At 35.7% G+C, this 15,046-nt stretch overlaps 1 protein-coding gene across 10 annotated transcripts in view; it reads left to right on the top strand.

Annotated features, from left to right (window-relative positions):
• The window catches only part of CCDC88A (coiled-coil domain containing 88A), a 157,663-nt gene that overhangs the window by 39,486 nt on the left and 103,131 nt on the right, over positions 1-15,046 (top strand). For all 10 annotated transcript variants that reach the window (XM_058278592.2, XM_058278590.2, XM_058278589.2 and 7 more), the window contains exons 4-6: positions 4,391-4,460; positions 6,722-6,780; positions 14,676-14,759. In XM_058278592.2, the coding sequence (XP_058134575.1) occupies positions 4,391-4,460; positions 6,722-6,780; positions 14,676-14,759 (213 nt within the window). The remainder of the gene's footprint in view (positions 1-4,390; positions 4,461-6,721; positions 6,781-14,675; positions 14,760-15,046) is intronic.

Here is a 15,046-nt window from a genome sequence, read left to right as displayed (position 1 = left end):
ATGGTAGAATTTCTGCCTATTTCAGGAAACTCTTGATTTAATGGTCCTGAAAAAACTCAAATTATTTGTGTTTGAATATTCACATACCTTTTTAAAATTCCTATTTTCTCCTCATCTCCACCCCACTGATATTCTTCCTCCTTCTTCTCTGCATTATTTTTATCCTTAGCACTTGTAAAGGATTTTTTCACTGCTCTTTATTTCCAGTGTCTAAAACAATGTCAAATAATAGATACTTGATAAATGTTTGTGAATGAATGTCCTGATTTTCTCAGATTTTCTCCTCTTTTCAGTTTCCATATGTGTCCCTATTCTTCCCTCTCCCTCCACCAGAACCTCTGGTGGCCACTGCCTTTATATCAGTGATAAAACTTCCATTGCCAGAATAATAATAAGTCTACTGTAGAATAGTAATAAGTCTACTTTGGTCCATTGTTCATTCCCCAATATTGAGGATTTGGGGATGGTTATGACCACTCTGCTTCTAAATGAGAGGGGGCTTAGATCCCATGGGGCAGATGGATGGAACTATCTTGCTTGCAGTTTCATACACACTCTGTTCCTTGGCATTGGTATTGTCCATCGTCATCTCCTTATTAGTTGTCCTGGATGAGTCCAATGAACTGGAGGTAGGTTTGCAGCTCTGCTGAGATTCAGGGCTCAACTGACATATAGACAGACTAAAGATTTAAGGTTCTGGAACATATATTTAACAAGTATAGTGCTAATTATAGGTTCAAATAAAAGGATCAGAAGAGCCATGTGTAGGGAAACTTTAAATGAGTCTAACTCTGCTACACTGAGGAGCATAAATTGCAAAGTAAGGCCTACGGATGGGGTGTAGAATTCCTGAGCTTGTCTGCCCTGCTTAGAGTGCTTGGATGTCTCTATAGAGTCCTCAGGAGCCCTGCTGTTTGAGGTACTGTTTACTGTGGCAGTCAATGAGATCCTGCTGAGACATGCATAAGCATAACCTCTGGAATAACCTCCAGACTCACTTAAAATCTCTTAGCCATAAAAACTCATTTGTATTTACCATTTCCTTTTGGTCAAGGTCTTTTTCCAGATGCATTGCTAGTTGGTGCTTGGTAATAATCCCTCAGTGCCAAGGAGGCTCATTCCTGGGAGTCTTGTCTAATGCCAGGGCATGAGGGGTGGGGAGAAGGTCCTTTGAATCACAAAAGTTTGATGAGACCCCATTTATCCATGTTTTATTTCATTGCTTGTGCTTTTGGTTTAAGGTTTAAGAATGCACCACCTACCACCAGGTCTTGAAGATGTTTTCTTACATTTTCTTCTAGGAGCTTTATGGTTCTAGCTTTTATATTTAGGCCTTTGATCCATTTTGAGTTAATTTTTGTATAAGGTGTGAGATAGGAGTCCTCTTTCTTTCTTTTGGCTATGTATATCCAGTTCTCCCAGTACCATTTGTTGAATAGACTGTGTTTTATATTTTTAAATTGTTTTTTGTTGTTGTTGTTGTTGTTGTTTTTTAATAAAAATAGAGGTAGACTCCTCTGAGGACTCAGGGAAACAAATAGAGAATCTGGAATAATTTTTTTTAATTTGCATCACATTTAGCTGCCTTAGTAATAAATATTAGGACTTTCAGACAACTTAAAATTAATACTTGAAAATAAAGTAAAAGGCAAGTGTTCCCCATTAACTCTAATGTTTAATAACCGCCATCATTTTAAAAACTTTGTTCTTTTTGCTTCACTTCCTACCATCCATTAAACTTATAGAAATTTACCATTAAACTTATAGAAATTTAAGTCTATATATTCTGGCTTCATTCTACCAGAGTACGCATTTTTATAATCTGTTCTTACATGGAGGTAAGTTTGAATTTAACAGTCTTAAATAGCAATTTGTGTTATCCAAATTATTCAAACTTATAGGTCAAACTCTCTTTACACATGAGGTCATTGATGATACCATATCTTGAAAAAAAGATGATATGTACCAGATTAATACATGGTAAATCAATAAAATATATTGCCGTGGAAATATGAGTTGTTGTTTTCTAGTTGATTCTTCAATTTAGACTCATGTTAGACCTGAAATAAGTGGTGTGAATTATCTTTTACCTGTAAAGTCTTTAAATTGAGATAACACTTTTTTTCCAATAATTTAGGATCTGTTAAAATTTAACACTTCTCTATATAAAGGTAAATTTGAAGTTTCTTTGCTCTGACTTAGATTATCTTATTTAAGTAGAGTGTAGACATAATAATGGTCACTTTTTTTTCAATAATAAACTTTATATTTAGAGAAGTTTCAGATTTCCATTTACAGAAAAGCTATACTGAAACTGTAGGAAATTCCTATGAATCTGCCCGCCCACACACACACTTTCCTGTTATTGACATCTTACATCAATGTGCCACGTTTGTTATAATCAATAAACCAATACTGAAGCACTGCTACTAACCAGAGTCTATAGTTTACATTATGGTTTACACTTTGTGCTGTGTAGTTTTATAGATTTTGACAAATGTATGATACCATGTGTCTGTCACTGCATAATTGTACAGAACAATTTCATTGCCCTATATATGCCCTGTGTTCCACCTATTCATCCCTTTCCCCCTCCCTTCTGAACCCCTGGCAACTGCTGTCTTTGATATAATGTTACCAGTTCTGTTAATAGAAGATAATAACTATAATAACAGATTTACTTTGGTCCATGTTTACACTTCCCCCTTATGTTTGTTCATTCCTCAGTATTGAGAGATTTGGCATGATGTCCCTTCTGACTGCTTTAGACTGAGAGGAGACTTAGATATTATGGGGCAGATGGAAGGAATTGTTTTGCTTGCAGTTTGAGATCTTCCTTGACTTTTCAATGGGAGTTGTCCAGCATTGGTTTGTTGGAGTTGTCTAGGGCAAGAATGGTTGCTTTTTTATACAACTTTCTTAGTTATGATTTCTCTTAAATATATACAGTAATAGGTCCTCACGGTTTCGCTTAAAGGAAAGGAGATTACATGTTAGAATGAGTTAGAAATTTATTCCTTTAGTCCATTTAGCTGTTGCCTATTTAGCTGTAGCATATTCTTTCTTGTGGTAACCTGCTTTTAACTGGCAATTATTTATTTATTAAATGCCAAACATGGTTTTTATCCCTGGAATAAGTGATTTTAGCAATTCTTAACACATTCATAATACTTTTACATTTATTTACCTAATATGATGCTTGTACTGAGTATATACTTTTCTTTAAATGTATAGATTTTTTTCTGTGATAGTTTTTTTAAAGAGCTAATAAATTTAATGCTGAAGAAAATTTTTCTCAAAACTCTTTAATGCATTATCGTAAATAATTATAGGTAAAAGATTAATTAGCATCTGGTGTCATAGCAAAATACTTTAGTGGATCTGGAATTACATATCTTCATAAAGCAGTAAAAGTTAACTTTTGTTCATGGTTTATTTGCTTTCTTATTATAGCATTAAGTAAAGGATGATTCAAAAAGAGGTGAAGGCCTCAGGTACCTCCTGAGAAAACAAAAATAAACAACAAATAAAACAAAAAACAATTCAGAGGAGCCGATGTGGCTCAGTGGTTGAGTGCTGGCTTCCCATATACAAGGTTCTGGGTTCAATCCCCAGCCCCTGGAACCTAAAAAATAACAAAAAAAAAAACACAAAAAAACAAACCCCATACTGAGAACTCCAATATACACCCTCAGTTATACCAATTTTACCATTTTGCCATTCCATCTGTTTATGTATCTACCTATCTCTTTTTTCTGAACATTTGAGAGCAATTTACATACATCATACTTCTTGAATACATGTACATTTCCTGTGAACAAGATATGCACTTATATAATCACCTTAAGAGTAATTATCAAGTTCAAGAAATTTAATGTTGATATAAAACTTATACTGTCTAAATTTCTATTTTTTATGTCCCCTAATGCCCTTTTGAGTCCTCCATACCTAGATCCCATCCAATATCATGTATTGCATTTAATTGTCATCATCTCTTTAGTTTTTTTAAATTGTGGAAGCATAAAACATAAACCTTCCCACCCCAACCCCTCCTAAGCGTATCATTCAGTGTGATTAATCACATTCACACTATTGCAATACCATCATCACCATCCATTATAAGAACTTTCCCTTCATTCCAAACAAAAACCCTATAGTCATTTTGCATGAACTCTGCCAGTTCTTGCTGGTTCTTCAAAGCTTATGTAGGGGGACAGAGCCCTGAATTATTTCACTCTGCCATTTTAATTGGGGCCAAAAAAATATTTTAAAAATTATTAGTTGAAATTTGCATACCAACAGAGAAGCTTACAAATAATGTTATAGCTTGATGAGTTATTACAAAGTCTATATTACCCACATAACAACCAGTGTGAGCATCTTTTTACAGGAGACTTTGCAGCAGTTGATCATGATGTCATTGCCAAATGTCTTAATCATCGGCAAAAATCCCTTTTCTGGTGAGTATTAAAATTAGAATAATGTGAATACAATGCCTTATCTACGTGATACTGTTATGTTTACCAAGAGCTTGCTTATTTGCTTTAACTCATTAGGTTTTGCACACACATTTTTAGGTTGTCAGTGGGATCAGACATTTTACATTGAGTCTATGGCTTTTTTAAGCGTCTCATTATAAACAAGTATGGGGAAGTGGACTTGGCCCAATGGATAGGGCATCTGCCTACCACATGGGAGGTCCAGGGTTCAAACTCCAGGCCTTCTTGACCTGTGTGGTGCTGGCCTATGCACAGTGCTGATGTTGTGCAAGGAGTGCTGTGCCACGCAGGGGTGTCCCCCACATAGTGTAGCCCCACGCGCAAGGAATGCACCCATAAGGAGAGCCACCCAGCGCGAAAAAATGTTCTGCCTGCCCAGGAGTGGCGGCTGCATACATGGAGAGCAGATGCAGCAAGATGTCGCAACAAGAATAGACAGAGATTTCTGGTGCCACTGACAACAATACAACAATGGAAGTGGACACGGAAGAACACACAGCGAATAAACACAGAAAGCAGACAACTGGGGCAGGGGAGGGGGGAAGAGAAGGGGAGAGAAATAAATAAAATCTTTAAAAAAAAATAAGTATGGAAGATAACAAGGTAGTTAATAAGTTTGAAGGAATATAAACTTAGTAAAGAAACAATTTTGAAATAACTTCTAGGTTTTCTATTCATAAATCTACTAAGTGCCATTGTCAAAGTTGTTTAAATCTAAGAATTTACTGATTAATATAATTTAATTTGTAATAAACCACTTATGAAGGCAAGATAGAAGCAGTGTTTTAGATCATTTAAATTATTTTCTTCAAAGGTCTTTGCCTTATAGCAGGTTTTATATGTAACGTGCAGAGTTTCAATTTTTGAACATGGGGGAATTAGCAGCTACTTAACAGTTTCAGCTATGGATTTATCCTTTCATCCTACATATAAGCCAAATCAGGTTTGTCTTCTCCAACCCCCACCCATACTTTCAGTTAAAACAAAATAAAACTAAAGTAACTAAAATTAAGCAGCTATATTTGTAGAGGAAATGTATCAAGTAGGTGTGATGAATTAGGAATTTAAATAGTCTGGAGAAATACTCTAGGATGTTCCATTATGCATGTAATAATTGAAAAAAAAGCTATTTTGCATGCATGGTGGAGTTATTTTCAATTCCACATGCATTTGTTAAGTGCCTACCAAGTTTAGGGACCATGAATATAAAGAAATAACCATGCTCTTGAGCAGCATCTTCTGGGGTTTTTGAGACATACACAGATAACTAGGAAATCATATAAGAAGTAGTATAAAATAGAAATATGTACAAAATATTAAAGCATGGAGCCTTAATTATTCTCAAAGTTGGCCAATTAGTGAGGGTTGAAGACTGTTGGAAGATGGGTCAGAATTATGATTAGTATGTAGTTCATTGGAAGAGAAACAGAGTAGGGGGTTAAAGGCAGAGAGAATAGCAGATTAAGGCAGAGTGGTATGTATATTTGAGGAATGGTGATTAGTGTGATTTGTTGTGGCTAGAAAGTAATCATTTCATGAAGAGTGGGGAAATTTGGGTCTGATGGTGAAATTCTGACCCAAAGACATGGAATTTTGACCAGCTGAATGCTGTAAGAAAATCTGAATCGAATGCTGTTGGACAAGGAATGTACTCTCATTCTGCCATAGACCACTAACATATCCAGCTTGTTATGTACATTTGCTTTACCAGCCTTGCTGTAGCAGACATATAAGATTTTGATGCTCATAAACCTCCATAGTGGAAAACCACTTAAATTTTACAGGTAAATGAATCATATAAGATCTGTGCTTTAGGGGGAAAAAAACACTAATGGTCCTAAGACAAGCTACACATATTAGGAGCTATCTTGGCTGAATTTGTGGCAAGTCCATATAACAGCAGCCCATAGCTTAGCAGTTTCATATTGTATAATCATTTCAAAAAGGAGTGAATTTATAGCTAACATCCTTATTGCACAGAGCCCTAAGCCTATTTTCTCTGTACTTCAGCACCACTGCAGTGATTGTGCACATATTCGTTCATGCATGCACACACACACGACAGAGCCAACTACTTTTTTAAATTCTCCACTGTACTTGCTTGTAGACTTAATGTATTGGTTAAGTTGTTGTGCATATTATATCTAGAAGTAATTTTTCCGGTGTAATAGAGAAGAAATAGAGCAAAATATTGTACTTAATAATTTTTTTTTTAATTTCAGAGCAAGGCACAGAAGAAGTTAAAAAGCTGCTTTTACTTTTACTGGGATGTGCAGTTCAGGTAAGTTGAAATATTCATTTTTTTCATATTTTCATTTGAATATGTCTTTTGGGCTTTTTACATGATTTTTCAGGCTCTAGTTTCTGAAAGACAAACATCATACTTCTTGAATATATGTACATTTCCTGTGAACAAGATATGCACTTCTATAATCACCTTAAGAGTAATTATCAAGTTCAAGAAATTTAATGTTGCTATAAAACTTATACTATCTAAATTTCAATTTTTTATGTCCCCTAATGCCCTTTTGAGTCTTTTCTCCTCCATACCTAAATCCCATCCAGTATCATGTATTGCATTTAATTGTCATTATCTCTTTAGTTTTTTTAAATTGTGGAAACATAAAACATAAACCTTCCCATCCCAACCCCTCCTGAGCATATCATTCAGTGTGATTAATCACATTCACACTATTGCAGTACCATCATCACCATTCATTATAAGAACTTTCCCTTCATTCCAAACAAAAACCCTATAGTCATTTTGCATGAACTCTGCCAGTTCTTGCTGGTTCTTCAAAGCTTATGTAGGGGGACAGAGCCCTGAATTATTTCACTCTGCCATTTTAAAGTTGAACCATTGTTTTCAATCTTTTAAAATGTTTTAAATAATTGTATTACCAATCTTCTAAAGATACTCCTTTGAAGGAAAACACGTACTTTGTTATTTTAAAATTTAGTTATAGTAGGATATATATATTCAGAATATTCTTATTCTGAAGGTTCTAATTGCCTTAGGTTTTTTATTTTCCTTAAGTTTACAAAGTTTATTCACAGATGCCTTTAAAAATCTCTCAGAAAACACCCTTATGAATTCGGTAACTGTCATTTGATTTATGGGTGCATGTGTGTTTGTGTTAGAAGAAGGGAAGGACTGTCTAGTAATTGTTTACACAAATATACCGGAAATTTTATATCCAAGAAAGTGTTGGCTTTCAGAGTGGACTGCTTGGAAATATATGCTTATACAATATATGTTATTAAAGTTTCAAGCTGTGTAATGTACATTTATTCATAACTGATTAAATATTAAGTTAAATATTAAATACTGTGTTTGTAGTCACTGCTATTCTAATTTAGTAATCAGATCCTGAGTGAGGAATACAGCCCTTAATATTTATAGCCTTATGTATTCTTTATTTACTTTTTTTTTTAAGATCTTCCCTTCCTTGTTGTTTTCACTTACTCTCTGCTCTCTGTGTCTGTTCACTGTATGCTCACTGTGTCTGCTCATCTTTTTTTAGGAGGCACCGGGAACCAAACCCGGGACCTCCCATGTGGGAGAGAGGCACCCAATCGCTTGAACCACATCGGTTCCCTGCTTGTTGTGTCTTCTCATTGCATCATACTGTTGCAGCATCTCATTAAGTCACCTCATTGCGTCATTTCGTTGCAACATTTTATTGTGTCAGCTCGTCATGCCAGCCCTTTGCATCAGGTCACTGTCTTGCTCATATTTAGGATTGCATTGGGAACCAAACCTGGAACCTCCCATGTGGGAGGTGCATGCCCAACTGCTTGAGCCACATCTGCTCCCTCTGTTTACTTTTGCTTTTTTTTTTAAAGCAGTTTTAGTGAGATGTATTCACATACCATAGTCTATCAAAAGAGTACAGTCATTGGCTTTTAGTATATTCACATTGTTGTGCATTCTTCACCACAAAAAATTTTAGAACAATTTCATTACTCCAAAAAGAAAAACTCCATACCCCTTAACAGTCACCTCTCAATCCCTCTAACCTTCCCTAGCCATATATAACCACCAATATAATTCCATCTTTATGAATTCATTTATATTTACATTTTATATAAATGGAATCATGCAATATGTATTACTTTTGTGGCTGGTTTCTTTCACTTAGCACAATGTTTTGTTTTTGTTTTTGTTTTTTGCTTAATATTAAATCTTGTAACTTTTAACATACGTTTATTTAGTTTCAAAGAAAAGCAGTCTTATATATGCAATATTTCGCATATTCATATTTCACATGAGGTTTCACTATGCTGTACAGTCCCATGTTATATTTTTTATCTTTCCTTTGAGTAATATACATTGCCTTAGACTTTCTCATTTAACCACTGTCATAACCATATAACAGTACTGTTAGTTACAAACACCATGATGTGCTTTCACCTTTTCTGTTCATTTTCAAAGATTAACAAACAACCTTTTTACCAATTCTGCACAGATTAACCCTCAACTTTTCATTCTCTAAATTCATAGTATTTTCTGGTGACCTGTATTCTAGTTAATAACTCTTACGAATTTACACCATGTATTTAGTTCTTAATAGTGCAGTCATACCGTTTTCGTCCTTTTGTGTCTGGATTGCTTCACTCAGCACAGTGTTCTCCAGGTTCATTCATGTTGTCTTATGCTTTATGATTTCATTTTTTCTTAGAGCTACATAATGTTCCATCATGCGTATACACCACAGTTTATCTCTTGATCGGTGATGGACACCTGGCTTGTTTCTATCTTTGGGCAATTGTGAATAACACTACTATGAACATCAATGTTTGTGTCACTGCTCTCAGTTCTTCTGGGTATATACCCAGCAGTGCTATTGCTGATTCATGTGGCACATCTATATTCAGTTTCTTTAGGAACTGCCAAGCTATCCTCCATAGTGGCTATACCATTCTGCCTTACCACCAACAGTGAATAAGTGTTCCTATCTATACACATCCTCCCCAATACTTGGAATTTTCTGACTTTTTAATAGTGACCATTCAAATAGGTGTGACATGATATCTTACTATAGCTTTGATTTGCATTTCTGTAATCACTTGTGATGAACATATTTTCATGCATAATTTCAGCATTTGTATTTATTCTTTGTACAACTGTCTCCTCAAGTCTTTTGCCCCCCTTTTAATCATTTCTTTTTACTGTTATTGGATATGTGATTTCCAGCTGTTTTCTCTCATTTAAGTCTGTTGCCTCTTTATCCTTTTGAAAAAGCCCTTTGAAGTGCAATAATTTGATTCAGAGAAGAGCCCATTTATTTATTTTTTTCTTTTGTTATTCATGCTTTGGGTGTAAGATCCAAGAGATCACCACCTATCACAAGATCTTGAAGATGTTTCTCTATATCTTCTTCTAGTAGTTTTATGGTCCTAGCTTTTTATTTAGTTCTTTGATCCATTTTGAGTTGATTGTTGTTTAGGGAGTGAGATAGGGGTCCTCTTTCATTCTTTCAGTTATGAATATCCAGTTCTCCCAGCACCATTTGTTGAAGAGACTGTTTTGTCCTGGTAACATGGACTTGGTATGTTTGTCAAAAACCAATTTTCCTTACAGATGAGTGTTTATTTCTGGACTCTGAGTTCTATTCCATAGACTGATATGTCTGTCTTTATGCCAGTACCATGCTGTTTTGACTACTGTAGCTTTGTAACATTTTCCAGGTCAGATGGTGAGAGTCCTCCCATACTTCTCTTCTTTTTAAAGATGCTTTTGGCTATTCAGGTATGCTTCCCTTTCCAAATGAATTTGGTAATTTCCTTTTTTTTTTTCTTTTAAAGATTTATTTATTTATTTCTCTCCACTCCTCTCCCCCCACCCTGGTTGTCTGTTCTCTGTGTCTATTTGCTGTGTCTTTCTTCTTTGTCCGCTTCTGTTGTTTTCAGTGGCACAGGAATCTGTGTTTCTTTTGGTTGCTTCATCTTGTTCTGTCAGTTCTCCGTGTGGGTGGCGCCATTCTTAGGCAGGCTGCATGTTCTTTCGCACTGGGCAGTTCTCCTTATGGGGTGCACTCCTTGTGCATGGGGCTCCCCTACATGGGGGACACCCCTGCGTGGCATGGCACTCCTTGCGCTCATCAGCACTGCGCATGGGCCAGCTGCACACGGGTTAAGGAGGCCCGGGGTTTGAACCGCGGACCTCCCATGTGGTAGACGGACGCCCTAACCACTGGGCCAAGTCCGCTTCCCTCCTTTTCTATTTCTGTAAAATAAGCTGTTCAAATCTAGATTGGTATTGTATTGAATCTATAAATCAGTTTGGGTAAGATTGACATTTTTACGATACTTAGTTTTCCAATCCATGAACATGAAATGTCTTTCCATTTGTTTAGGTCTTATTTGATTTCTTTTAGCATTGTTTCATATTTTTCTGAATATAGGTCATGTATATCTTTGGTTGAATTGATTCCTAGATATTTGAGTCTCTTCATTGCTATTATATATGGATTCTTTCCCCGATTTCCTCCTAGGATTATTCACTACTATAGAACAAAAACATTACTGATTCTGTGTTGATCTTGTATCCTCCCGCTTTGCTGAACTCATTTATTAGCTCAAGTGGCTATGTCGTAGACATTTCAGCATTTTCAAATATAGGATCATATCATCTGCAAATAATGAGACTGTTACTTCCTCTTTTCATATTTGAATGCCTTTCATATTTTTGTTCTTGTCTAATTGCTTGAGCTGGAACTTCTAGCACAATATTGAATATCATATATCATATTGAATATCGTGATTGGTTTGTTGGGTTCTTGTATTTACCCCCCTTCATTTATGATTTTATTTATTTGCATCATCTATGTTTTTTTCCTTTTTCAGTCTACCTACGGGCTTGTCAATTTTTACTGATATTCTCCAAGAACCAACTCCTGGTTTTGTTGATTTTCTCTATTCTTTTTTTGTTCTCAGTTATTTCTGCTCTAATATTTACTACTTTTGGTCCACTTGCTTTGGGAATGGCTTACTGTTCTTTTTTAGTTTCTCCAGTTGTTCAGTTAGATCTTTGATTTTAGCTTTAATACCCATATTAGTATAGCTACTTCCGCTCTTTTGGTTACTATTTGCCTGGAGTATCTTTTCCCAACATTTCACTTTCAGCCAATTTGTATCCCTGATTTTAAGGTGTGTCTCTTGTAGGCATTATATGAATGGCCCATGATTTTTTATCCATTCTATCAGCTTATATATTTTGATTGGGGAGTTATTTATTCACATTCCATAATATTAGTGTAGATGCATTATTTACTTCTACCATTTTATTCTTTGGCTTTCATTTGTTATATCTTGTTTTCATCTTTTACTCTTTTGGTTATCCTTTCTACTGGAAAAGGACAATTTGCTGGTGATTATTTAGTGTTCACAAGAATATTTACAGCTGGAATTAAAATCCTTATTTGCCCATTTTTGATGCCAGACTTCTCCTGTGCTCTAAAACTAGGCTGTTCATTATAGCAGCCACTAGCCGTATATGGGATATTTACATTTAAAATAATTACAATTTTAAAATTCTTTTTTTTTTACATTAGCCACATTCAAGTATTTGTTAGCTACATATAGCTAGTGATTATTATACTGGACAGTGCTGATGTAAAAATTTGGTCTGGCTATTCAACCTTAAAATTTGAACCTTATCTTTCTTTTATCTCATTTCCGTCTTGACAGTCTTCTTCTATTCAAGAGCCTATGAAAATCATTCTATAGTCATTAATAAAGCCTAACCTATTTATAAAATATCAGAATTCTTAAAACTTTTAGAGTTCAAATAAAGGTGATATTCAGTAGAAGTTGTATTTTAAGGGTAGAGGAAGAATTCTCATTGATTCATGTTGAGACTATATTAAAGAATATGCTTCTAAAGATGATGTAAGTAAAGACACAATGTCACGGGGACTTAGTAAAGATAATTGTATCTGTTTGCTTTAAACAGAATTGAAGGACTCTTGAGTGACTCAGTCATTATAACCCTGTCATTTTATGTTGTGATTGGCTCAGAAGCTATGCATAGTTCAACAATTTTGGAAAGGTTAGATTTTAAAAATTGGGTTATTATACCCAAAAAGTTTATTTTATATGTGCTATGAATGCATAATCAGAAATTAGTTCTTTTTTTTTTTTTTTTTTTTTTTTTTGAGGTACTGGGGATCCAGGATTGAGGCTGGGACCTCATTATGTGGTATGTTGGCACTCAGCCATGAACCACATCAGCTCCCCTAAGTTGTTTTTTCATTTGTTTTGCTTTTTTTTTTTTCCCTCGGAGGCATCAAGAACCGAACCTGGGAATTTCCATGTGGGAGGCCTGCACTCAGCAGCTGGAGCCACATTCGGTCCCCCAGAAATTCATTCTTAATTGTTCTTATTAGGCCTGTCAAATATTATTTATTAGACAAAAATTCTTATTTTTAAGCATACTGATTTTTATCTGATCCCTCAAAAAGTCTTGACTTAACAATTAAAGTCACAGCTGGAGCTGTACATTCCTTATAGTTTAATTAATTAATTTTATTTTTTCTGTTTATTTTCTCTCCCCTTCTCCTCTTCCCCCCCACTTGTCTGCTCTCTGTGTCTATCTGCTGCGTCTTCTTCTTTGAGCTGCAAATGTTTTTTTTTAAAGATTTATTTTTTATTTATTTCTCTCCCCTTCCCCCCACTCCCAGTTGTCTGCTCTCTCTGTCCATTCGCTGTGTGTTCTTCTGTGACCACTTCTATCCTTATCAGCAGCAGCAGGAATCTGTCTCTCTTTGTTGTGTCGTCTTGCTGCATCAGCTGTCCGTGTGTGCGGCACCATTCCTGGGCAGGCTGCACTTTCTTTCGCGCGCTGGGCGGCTCTCCTTACGGGGCACGCTTCTTGCGCATGGGGCTCCCATATGCGGGAGACAACCCTCCGTGGCATGGCACTCCTTGCACGCATCAGCACTGTGCATGGGCCAGCTCCACATGGCCCAGGGTTTGAACTGCGGACCTCCCATGTGGTAGGCAGACACCCTATCCATTAGGCCAACTCCGCTTCCCTATAGCTTAGTTTTAAACATTATTGTATCATCTTAATAATAAATTTGCTTTTACAGAATATGGAGCTTTCTGCAGTGAAGGAGATGTGTTTAATTAGTTGAGCTGAATGCAGTAGAAATATAGTGTTATGATTTGATAAGTACATGTGTAGAGAATTAAAGAGCCTTGTTAAATTGCTAAATTTTTTAATGATCAAAGAGCCAATTTTTCTTTTTGTATTTATCTTCACTAGTGGTTCATTAATTGGTCCAGGAGATACAACTAAGCTGGACAAGGCAGTGCTATTTTGTATGCACTTCTCATGTGGTAGTTGCAGGAATCCAGTTATTGCAGTATAACTTCAGAGGTAGAAGACTGGAAAGATAAAAATAAGGCTTGCATTTTGTTATTTTTAATTTATATAAAGCTTTAAAGAAAAGTTACACAATAAAGAATTGCTGCCTTTATTCCATTTGGTACATGTGTACTCGTGTATATATTCTTGAATTTTGCCCCCAGTAACTTTATGTCAGAAACAAATCAAATATTTTTTTTTGTTACCTTATGAATGGTAAACTGGGCTACAAGAGTAGTTTCCTTTTATTAGGATTGATAGGACAAAGATGTAAGAATGAATTGTAAAGTTGAAGTAAAAATTGCTTTAAAAGTTTTTTTTTTCCCCAAGAAGAAAGGCTGTGTTGTTTGTTCATAGCCAGAGAGTGACTGAGAATTTTGGCTGAGTTCCGAATTCTGCCACTGACTCACTGTGTTTTTTGGCAAGTAACCTATCCTCCCTGAAACAAGTTCTTGATTCTTTACTTCTCTATTTGTAAAGTTAGCATAATAATATTGTACTGACCTCAGATGGGTTGTGTAATGGTTTCCTGCTTTAGAACTTTCCACCATAAAAATAATGTGAATTTTCAGTGTCTTTTTAAAAATAAGTATTTCTGAATTATTATCTCTTTATTAGGTAAGTATGTGATACAGACCTTCCAAATGCTAAGCAGAACGAACCTCACTATGCTATTCAAAACATAACCCAAGTTTTCTAGCCAGAGGAGTTTTTAATTATTTGACTAAATAATTATATTTAACTAACGTTTAAAGGATGATAACCTACAGAGTATGAATGATCATTTTATTCATTTATTTTAGTGTCAGAAAAAAGAAGAATTTATTGAAAGAATTCAAGGCTTAGATTTTGATACAAAAGCAGCAGTTGCCGCACATATTCAAGAGGTAATAACCTGTATACTTTTTAATGTACTTTTTAAAAAAAGATTTATTTCTTTCCCTTTCCCCCAGGATCCCCCCCCACCCCGCCTGTTGTCTGCTCTCTGTGTCCATTCACTGTGTGTTCTTCTGTGTCCGCTTGCACCCTCGGTGGCACCAGGAAACTATGTCTCTTTTTCGTTGCATCATCTTGCTGTGTCAGCTCTCCATGTGTGCAGCGCCACTCCTGGGCAGCCTGCGCTTTTTTCATGCAGGGAGGCTCTCCTTGCAGGGTGCACTCCTTGCGGGTAGCT

This window comes from Dasypus novemcinctus, chromosome 17 (assembly GCF_030445035.2).
Source record: "Dasypus novemcinctus isolate mDasNov1 chromosome 17, mDasNov1.1.hap2, whole genome shotgun sequence".
Taxonomy (NCBI): Eukaryota; Metazoa; Chordata; class Mammalia; order Cingulata; family Dasypodidae; genus Dasypus; species Dasypus novemcinctus.
The sequence above is the reverse complement of the archived record's forward strand: the minus strand, read 5'-3'. Positions and strand labels throughout refer to the sequence as shown.